This window comes from Lasioglossum baleicum, chromosome 16 (assembly GCF_051020765.1).
Source record: "Lasioglossum baleicum chromosome 16, iyLasBale1, whole genome shotgun sequence".
In the NCBI taxonomy this organism is placed as follows: domain Eukaryota; kingdom Metazoa; phylum Arthropoda; class Insecta; order Hymenoptera; family Halictidae; genus Lasioglossum; species Lasioglossum baleicum.
This window is the reverse complement of record NC_134944.1, coordinates 11,438,732-11,448,749: the sequence shown is the minus strand read 5'-3', so window position 1 is coordinate 11,448,749 and position 10,018 is coordinate 11,438,732. Positions and strand designations below refer to the sequence as shown.

The 10,018-nt window shown below is 40.6% G+C and overlaps 1 protein-coding gene across 6 annotated transcripts in view; it reads left to right on the top strand.

Moving 5' to 3' along the window:
* The first annotated feature begins 2,196 nt into the window (after positions 1–2,196).
* Rh50 (Rhesus blood group-associated glycoprotein Rh50) overlaps positions 2,197–10,018 on the top strand; it is a 28,239-nt gene continuing 20,417 nt past the window's right edge. For 2 of the 6 annotated variants that reach the window (XM_076441651.1, XM_076441652.1), the window contains exon 1: positions 2,197–2,340. In XM_076441651.1, the coding sequence (XP_076297766.1) occupies positions 2,212–2,340 (129 nt within the window). In that variant the 5' untranslated portion in view covers positions 2,197–2,211. The other 4 variants (XM_076441654.1, XM_076441653.1, XM_076441656.1 and 1 more) reach the window with 4 other exon arrangements.

Sequence of the window (10,018 nt, the reverse complement as noted above, 5' to 3'; positions counted from 1 at the left end):
CCGCGAGGCTGAAATAAAATAAAATAAATACTAAATACTATCACCGACGAAATACTATCCCGTCTCTTTACCTAAATAGAACCAGACGATATATGACATTGTTCACGCCCGGGGCAAATCAGCTTGGATAATACATATATTTTGATCTGAAGGAAGGTAAAATTGCAAAATGTTGTGAAAGACAATAGGTATAGGAATAGAATTTATTGAAAAATCATCATATTTATTAAATGTGCAGCTATTAGCTCGATATTATCCTTTATTCATAAGACACTAAAAGTTCTTACAAATAAAGGATAATACCGATTGCCCAGGTCTCACCACGAGGAGGTTGCTGCACAAGAGACCCGAAAGGGAGTCAGAACGAATGCAATATTCCTTCTGGCTCCCTTTCTTACAACGATGGACTTATACTAAATTACGCAAGTATGTCGAGTAATTATCGCGGAGCAAAAGGTGTGAATCGGAGAAGAAGTCTCCGATCCAGGGGGGATCGAAGGCGAATCAGGCAGAAGGCTCTGATTCTTTCAAAGTAAAAAATAAGAGCGATCCAGAGCAGAAGGCTCCGGTTCGAAGGTGACGCGGCGCGTACAATGTTTGCAGTCCATCTCCGGCCAGTGCCGATACCCGACGTGTCCTCACCAAGAGAGATGGTCACGAGAAGTGTTCAAACGTAATACCATCTCTCTGCCAACTACCTGCCACCAGGCAATGCAATGCGTTGAGGTGAACCCGGGTAGGATTACGAACAGAGAGAATGGCAATACGAGTGAACAGGTCTCAATGAACCACCCCTCTCAATGTATCGACGCCGAATACCGGCTCCGACCGGTCTGGTATGTACAAGCAAGGTCCGACACAGCAGAAGAGCTGTAATACAGATATTATGTTTTCTCTTATTTGTCTCTACATATAAAGAACACAATTTTTAACTGTGGGACTTTGTTTGGACTAGTGTTAGGAGGTAAACATACTAAAAGTCTCTACTCTTAGGAGGTGGCGGGCTACAGGGGGGCACGTAGAAGGTCCCCTCTTTCGGTTTTTCGCTTATATATCGGAAACTGTGTGTCCTAGCGATAAAACCATTCTATACAAAATTAAAGCTGACAAAATGTACCACAAGATTGATTCGATTCAGTTTTTCGCTATCTCGCATAGTTTCCGAGATATCCGCGCTCAAAGTTCACTAACTCTTCAGCACGATTAGTGAACTTTGAGCGCGGATATCTCGGAAACTATGCGTCCTAGCGATAAGACAATTCCATACAAAATTCAAGCTGACAAAATGTGCCATAAGATTGACTCCATTCAGTTTTTCGCCATCTCGCATAGATTCCGAGATATCCGCGCTCAAAGTTCACTAATTGTTAAAAAGAAATCTTTTGCCTTATTTGACTATGTAGCTAACTCTTCAGCACAATTAGTGAACTTTGAGCGCGGATATCTCGGAAACAATGCGAGATAGCGAAAAACTTAATCGAATCAATCTTGTGGCACGTTTTGTCAGCTTTAACCTTGTATGAAATGGTCTTATCGCTACCTCACATAGTTTCCGAGATATCCGCACTCAAAGTTCACTACTTGTGCTGAAGAGTTAGCTAGTCAAATAAGGCAAAAATTTCTTTTTCACAATTCGTTAACTTTGAACGCGGATATCTGGGAAACTATGCGTCCTAGCGATAAGACTATTCTATACAAAATTAAAGCTGACAAAATGTGCCATAAGATTGATTGAGTGGGAACTTTTAGTATGTTTACGCCCTAACTAGTCCAAAGAAAGACCCAAAGTTCAAAATTGTGTTCCTTCCATTTCCCTCTACACCACCCTTATGAGGATTCATTGACTGGACTAGGTACACTTCCCCTGTTATGCAGTTCTCGCGAGCTCTGAAACGTCCCGGGAAAACATCTTACTTGCTCAGCAATGCTCCGAGCGGTTTGGAAAAATATTTACAGACGAATTAAGTCCAGTTTAGTATCGTTTCGCTGTTTCCTTTCTCAGTACGCCGATAAACTAGCTTCGCGAGCTTCCAGCTGTGTACACGCAGAGGAATATTCTCGTTATCGACGACGCGCGACGGGATTAAATTTTTCGCAGCATCAGTGCGCCAGTAATTTCTTTCTCGCGACACGACGTCCCGGCGTAAATACGTATCGACGAAATTTCACTGGTTTTTAGAGTGTCGTTTAAATGAGTGACCAATTCGACAAATGCCAGCTGCCATCGATTCGTGTCCCACTGTAAATCGATCATGTGACATCCGTCAGCATCGAGCAGCCGCTCGCCGCGCCGTGAGTTCGATTTCGTTCGTCTTCAAGAGTACACCTGTCAAGCGCAAAGTAAGAAACATTTTTTTAACACCTTTTTACTAGACTTCATTCAGGCCATTTGATGTTTTGACTAAAGATTGAAATACAGGGTGGTCCATGCAACTTGTTCACCCTCAATACCTTCCAAAGTATGTATTGTGTGAAAAAACTTTTTCCAGAAGAGTTGTACGGTTTGAAGGGATACATTATGTAATTAATATACCTTTTGCGTAAGTAAAGGCGTTTCGGTGAATTGAAGGTCAACTTCGTTTTTTTGAATGGAATGCTATATTTTTTGTACCAAAACATCGAAGAGCATTAAATTTTGAGTAGAAAAGTGCTGACCTTTATCAGCAGTAAACCTATTAGTTAACTATTAATTTCACTTTGTTTCTTGACAACAGTCTGTGCTTGATGTATCAAGTAGGAGATTCAAACCAGCAAAGATTTCCGTAGGACTCCTTCCTTCTTCTTCAGCTCTCCTCGTTCAAATGCGATTAGAATTAGTTAGGATCAGGTGGTAGGGGGCCGAAGAGGGCCGGCTCGACCAACGCCAGTACCCCGCTTTGCTGTAACCGCGCTCCGATTGGTCCCGTGCTTTTCGTTGATAACTCCTGAACGAATCCACGAAGAAGATTTTCGTAAGGGAAAAAGTTACATCAAGTGACATCAGGAATCACCCCTTTTAAGGAGATACAACATTTTTAGGACACCCTGTATGTTGTTCCATCAATTTGTACAAATGTAGCGAAACAATTCCATGCAAAATATTGTTACATGTAATCTTCAGTTTACTCCTATTCATTTCGAGTATTTTCAAGAGTTATTAAGACAAACATTTCACAGCATAATCAAGTTAATTTAGGTTCTAGACGATTCGTTCTTCAACGGCATCGTTAACCTAAAATTAACATGAGCTTCGAAGAAAAAATTGGTTCTTCGTCTACTCGTGATAGGAACAATTTGCATGGAATAATCGGCAAATCATTGTGAGAAGGAATTAGTTATGAAACATGTGGCGAAATGCGCTCGAGCGTAGAATATTATGCATTACACAACGACCAAACTGCTTAATGTATAAAATTACAAGTGGAAACAAAGCAAACATGAGCGCAAGATCGCACGGAATATGTTATAATCCAGTCAAAATGAATGCTCCTAAGGGGGGCGTAGAGGGAAATGGAAGGAACACAATTTTTAACTGTGGGACTTTGTTTGGACTAGTTAGAAGGTACTAAATACTAAATACTAGAAGTCCCTACTCCTAGGAGGTGGCGGGCTACAGGGGGTCACATAGAAGGTCCTTTCTTTCGGTTTTCCACTTATATCTCGGAAACTACGTGAGATAGCGATAAGAGCATTCCATACCAGGTTAAAGCTGACAAAACGTGCCGCAAGATTGATTCGATTAAGTTTTTCGCTATCTCGCATAGTTTCCGAGATATCCGCGCTCAAACTTCGCGAATTGTGCTGAAGAGTTAGCTAGTCAAATAAGGCAAAAATTTCTTTTTCACATTTCGTGAAGTTTGAGCGCGGATATCTCGGAAACTATGCGCCCTAGCGATAAGACCATTCTCTACAAAATTAAAGCTGACAAAATGTGCCACAAGATTGATTGGATCCTTTTTTTCGCTATCTCGGAAACTATGAGAGGTAGCGAAAAACTGAATGGAGTCAATCTTGTGGCACATTTTATCAGCTTTAATTTTGTATAGAATGGTCTTATCGCTAGGACGCATAGTTTCCGAGATATAGGCGGAAAACCGAAAAAGGGGAGTTTCTACGTGGCCCCCTGGACTCCGCTCACCTTCGAGGAGTGGTGACTTTTAGTATGTTTACCTCCTCACTAGTCCAAAGAAAGACCCAAAGTTAAAAAAATTGTGTTCCATTTTTCTCTACAACTTTTCGTTGACTGAACTAATGGCTTAGGGCTTAGAGCCAACATCGAGGTCTCCAGGCTGCACCCGTTGCGTTTCCAGGCTCCCGTTGACCTTCCGTTCGTTACTGCTGTCTGACTGGACTGGACACTATAAATCCTCATTCTCAGCCGGCCTACTTTCAATTAGCCGTAATTGCCGGGCGACCGAAGTGGTTTCGTGTTTCAGCTTGAAAAATTCGCGACGGACTTCGTGGGACCCATCTGTAGAATACACAAGCAAGCCTATTTCTGGAGGAGCGGCCGAGGACGCGATCGCGACCAGCACCGCGAAATTATATAAAAAGGCCAATTGTTTCTAACTCGTGGAGTTTACATAAACTCGTGGCTAGACGCTGGCGGATGCAGTGGCCGATCGCGGATCGAGTGCAGTGAAACAGGTTCGACAGAGAAATCGAAAGTGTACCTACGGGAGGATCTCGAGTCGAGTCGCAAACGAGTGAGTCACAAGTTCGTTCGGTAACGAAACTTCAGGGGTGGGACAACTGGAAGCTGACAACAAAAGGGTTTCATCGCGGAACAAATTAATCCTACGAATTGTGAAAGACGGTACTCGCGAAGTCTCGGAAAGCTGTGAAAGCTGTCGCAGTTTTAGTCGTGAGAGAATCTTCTCTTTCCATTCATGCGGAATTGATGAAAATTTCTATTAGGTAGGAGTAAGAGCTATTTTACTCGCTGATCCCGAATATCGACCCAACAATTTAGTGTTGATTAAAAAAGTATTAAAGGAAAACGGTTACCCAGATAGATTATCATACATTATTCCTCATGAAGTCGCGCAAACACTATTGTTGTAGCGCCATCTGTTTCTTTATGCATCCGAAAGGATCGATGATCGCGTGACACGAATCTTTCGAACATCGAAGAGGCACCCCTTCGATCGATACAGCGGTATTATTCAATCGAACGAAACGACGCGACGAGCCATTGACATTTCCTTGCCTACCTATTTATTATTCATGAACAGTCTTGCAGTGTTTACTGTAGATTTTCTTTTTTACTGTAGATTTGATATCATTTGAGCCTATAAGAATGAAAAGTAATGAATGTAACAATATAGGTTCGCATGGCTCAGCGAGGAAGCACATCATCAAGTAAACGGTTGTCCAGAGTTCGAATCCCCGCCAACTGCATAATAATTTCTGAATTGTAATAAGGTGCTTTCGAAGGCAAAATGGAATATTCCCTCGAGCAGTGCATAGAAAATAGTAGTATTAAATATAGATTTGAATTTTTTTTAACTTTTTCTTGAATTTGAACAAGACGTCTTGAATGTCCTATGAATGTCTTCCGAACGGCCTTCGAACGTCTTCTGAACTGCTTTTGAACTACTTTTGCTACAAGACTGCGCATCTTAAAGTCGTTTAAAAGACGTTCTTAGACGTCTTTCAGACGTACAGTTTTGTAACATAAGCCGTTCAGAACATTCTATAGGACATTCAAGGACATTCAGGACATTCAAGACATCTGTAGGACGATTTGAACGTCCGATAACAGACGTTTTTGTTCAATCTGGGTATGTGTGTATCAGAGATGGGCAAAATTTTTATTTGAATAAAAATTCCGGGTAATGAATAAAAGATAAATAACTATTATTCTTTATTCGAGGACTTGAATAAAAAAGTAACTATTATTAAAAAATTATTAGAATAATTTTTTATTCACCGAGAATTTATTCAAGCTTTGAATAAAATTTTTATTCTTTATTCTTATTCTTTATTCTTATTCTATTTTCTCGAAAATGAATAAATCCATGAATACTTTCTTAGCATCTAGTGCATTTAGTGCTTGATCGATTGTAAAATAAAAAAAAATCTATTTTATATTTTTCTTTTGGATCTTTGATGGGTTCATCTCGTGCTTCGTATGAGAAGTTCCTTTTTCTTCTTCTAACGCGGTGTCCTATTATCGTTGATCTAAAATTAGCCTCCACATCAATTTCGGTAGCAAGTTCTTTGGCATCAACAATAGTTTCATCGAAGGACGAATCCGATCGAAGATTCTTAAAAAATATTTTGGAGTTTTGTAAAAGATCAAGTGCAGAGGCTAGATCAGGCAATCGACCCTGCTCCTGAGCAGGGGTCGGAGCAGTGACCTTGCTCGGACGTATGGAAGGGGAACCCACCAATTGTAAACGGAGCACGAAAGAAGACGAGAAGAAGAGCGTATGAGAGTGGGGGCGGCGTCTACGTTGTTGTAGTCTGACCACTCCGGCGCGCTCTGCACTTCCCCACGCCCCTCCCACTCGTCTTCTCTCGTGCTTTGTTTACAAGTCACGCTTAGTGGGTTCCCCTTCCATACGTCCGATCTGCTCTGAGAGCATACGGGGAGCAACTTGGGAGCACGGGAGCTGCTCTGAGAGCAAAGAGCTGTGCATGCCTGGGCTAGATAATTGGGTATTTAACACATCAATATTTTTCTCACACTTACAGCCAAAATGGCGCCCCTAAATTTTGGCGCCCTGGGCAAATACCCGGGTTGTCCTCTCCCCCCCTAGGGCGGGCCCTGCTGCTGGACTAATAATTCTAATTTTATACGAGTGGTGGTACATTTTTCAGCATGCGAACGTTCGGGAGCGCGCTCGTAACTGTTGGACGGTAGGCGAACGTCAAACGCAGAAACGCAGCAGCGGTATTAAGGGAATAGCGTATATCCGTGGGGGAGATTTAGACGACGGTCAATCAGGATCAATCGCGGTGTAATTGGATCGTGCTCCGAATAAACGGATAAACAATACGCGTATCGAACATTTTCGCTGAATCTGATATATCTATACTGAAATCAAGGATAATCTTCTAGATGACTGTCTCTTATGCAGTCATGCTTTTGTAATACTTTAATGCATAAATTAGTTAACGAATACCTTGTCATTTTCTACGATATTTGAGCCGTTCGCAGGCCAAATCGATTAACTCCACTTTTTCAAATATTTTTTAAATTTAAGTGTCGAAGCACTTGGTTCGGTCATAACATATATATATATGTATATATATAGATAGAGATAGATTTTAATTGATATATACATATATACATATATTTTTTTTCCAAAAAGAGATTTATTTCAATTTAAATTTACGTAGATTTATATTTTATATGTATTCTGTTAATAAATTTTGACTTATTAGTCATCTTATTAGATTGATTAGATTAAAGATGATTATCTCATTAAGTAAAATTTGTTTCTTTATCAAATATATATTAGATTGAAGACCTAAATCCTTAGTCCCCCGCGGGATCCCACGGGATTGAAATAGATCCCACATCAAACCCGCGGTATTGAAAATGGCGCATGGCGGTAATGAAATCACAAAAATGTGTTATTAGTGTCTTATTTAAAGAATCACAAATATTCAAACAAGATTAAGTATTATATTTTACAAAGTTACTGACTACAATCAATTGATCATACGGATTTTCTGCTTGTGACTGTATTTATCTATTAATAAACAAAAATGTATACTATAATTCCTCTTAGCAAAGGTAAAATACAGGTTTTAAATATGGAAAAACTGCTGTGATGCCATACTACGATGCTATTACTATGATCTCTCAAATACAAATGATTGAACTAAGCTAGCAAGAAGTTCGAATGTTTATCAATGGTCATAATCTAAGAAATTCATAAGATAGGTCTGAGTTAGGTCTTTACACTCTTAAGAGAAGCTGAGTGGTCGTCAATGCGACTCGTGCAACGCGACTCGCCGCGGAATTGCGTGTCACGCGACGCGCTTTAAACTATCATAACTTCGGAGTTGGGATTGACGGGATGGGATTGATTCGTATCGACACGAATGACAACTTTATCCCTTGTCAAAGGTGGAAAACTTCGACGATTTTCCTTAGTTGACTAAATATTTTTTTTGTATTAAATTATGAACAATGATGTTTAGTTCCTGGTGCGTTCTCAACATAGATATACATTCTTCATATAAAAAAAAATTCATATAAAAAAGTGACACAACTTAACGCGTAGACCCTGTATTGGTTTAGCAATAAAAGAGTACGGTTGCTGCAGTAAAACAAAATATTTATTCCTTAGCTACATTCTAGGTATAAAACAATTTCAAGTTTATAAATCTTCAACACACACGCACAAAATGAAAATTTTGTGTTTTCGAATTTGTCATAGTAATATCGCATTATTGGCAACAACGGAGTGCAAAGGGTTAAAAAAGTTATAGTCTTTTTGGAGCGTCCGAATATTAATCCGAGTCATTGTATTTCTTTGCGTAATTCTCATCCTCTGAAATTTTATAGCTGAAAAAGAAAACGTGTCCGAATCTTTACGACAGCCCTTTACTTAATTGTCAACGATTCCATCGCCAAATAAGGTGCGTTGCTGATTGATTAATGGAATTGTTCTATTGCGATGCTTTTAGACGACTCTCATCCCAGCGAACCGGTCAAACCGATCAGTTTTCGCGCAGTTCTGCGTCGACAATCATCGTCACAGTCATTGCCCCATCGATCTCCGTTCCAGCCTAGATCATCATTGTACAAATTAAGGGTACCCTCGTTTAGCAACGGACTCCGCTCGGGACAAGCAGCTTGTGTCGTTCACGAGAAATCTCGTCCGCGAAACTGAATCGAGAAACAATAAAAGCACCGGTGCGGCGTGTCGTGTGTAAGCGTGTGAACACACCAAACGCGCGAGTGCGCCAAATAGTGTTCGCGTGTGCGTGTGTCCCTGTGCGACCGGGTGGAATGATCCACAACCAGTGAGGAGAAACGAGCTTTCTGCGGCCCGAGGAAATAACAGTGTCCAAATCAAAATGGGAAAGGTATTGCATTTGCATCGCACGTATCCCCCGTCTGCATGTCACCGAAATTTTCTATCGTCGCTTGCCGAAACGAGGATGTTGAAATGCGAAAATATTTTTATTCCTCTAAGAAAGTGTAAGCCCACCATTGTTTGTCAGCGGACTGTTGGGAAAGCTGTTAAAAACTAGACGAAGTGCAGTAATGTTCCATTCTAACAATAAGTCAATTCTCGGTTCTCAGTTCTCTGTTGTGACATAGGTCGGAAATAAACACTATTTCGTCGACCGCGCCGAACGTAGAAAAGGACTGCATGTAAACACGGATCGCGTGGCCGCAGGCGCAGCAAGAAATAGCGTATCGGTGAGACAATACTGGTGCAATACTGAAACTTCTTTATTTTTTACTTATTTTGAATGAAATTTTACCAATATACTTGTGACATTTTTCTGATTAAATTGACACCAAACAAGATACAATTTTACCCACATTTAATGAACATGTGAAGCATAATTTATAATATATTTTATTAATGATTCCCCTTAGGGTTGCATTTCCTTATAACATCCTCTCCCCCTTTTCTTTTCCCCTTTACCACTTATTCTTTCACTTCTCCTCTTCCCTCCACCTCTTTAATTCCATGAATTCCTCCAACATCCCCTTGTGAACTTCCTCCCCTCCGTTAGCAATTCCTCCCTTCCCTAACCTACCCTCCTTCGGTGAACTTTTAGTTAATGTGCTCCTCTTAAAAATTACCCCTTCCTCCTCTCCCTCTCCGACCCGTCTTTTACTTTTTCTCTTTTCCTTTCTTTCCACATACTCTTCTTACTACTCCCAGTACTCAGGCCTAGTTGCATTGCTAGGCCTTCCGCATTCCACGGTCTCCCTACTCTTCCCTTCTCTACCTTCTCACCAACCCTTCCATCTCCCTTATCTTCTTCCCTTCTGTCACTCATTCATTCACCACTCCTCTTTCTTTCTTCTACCTTCTCCTTTTTCACCTTACTCCTTTTA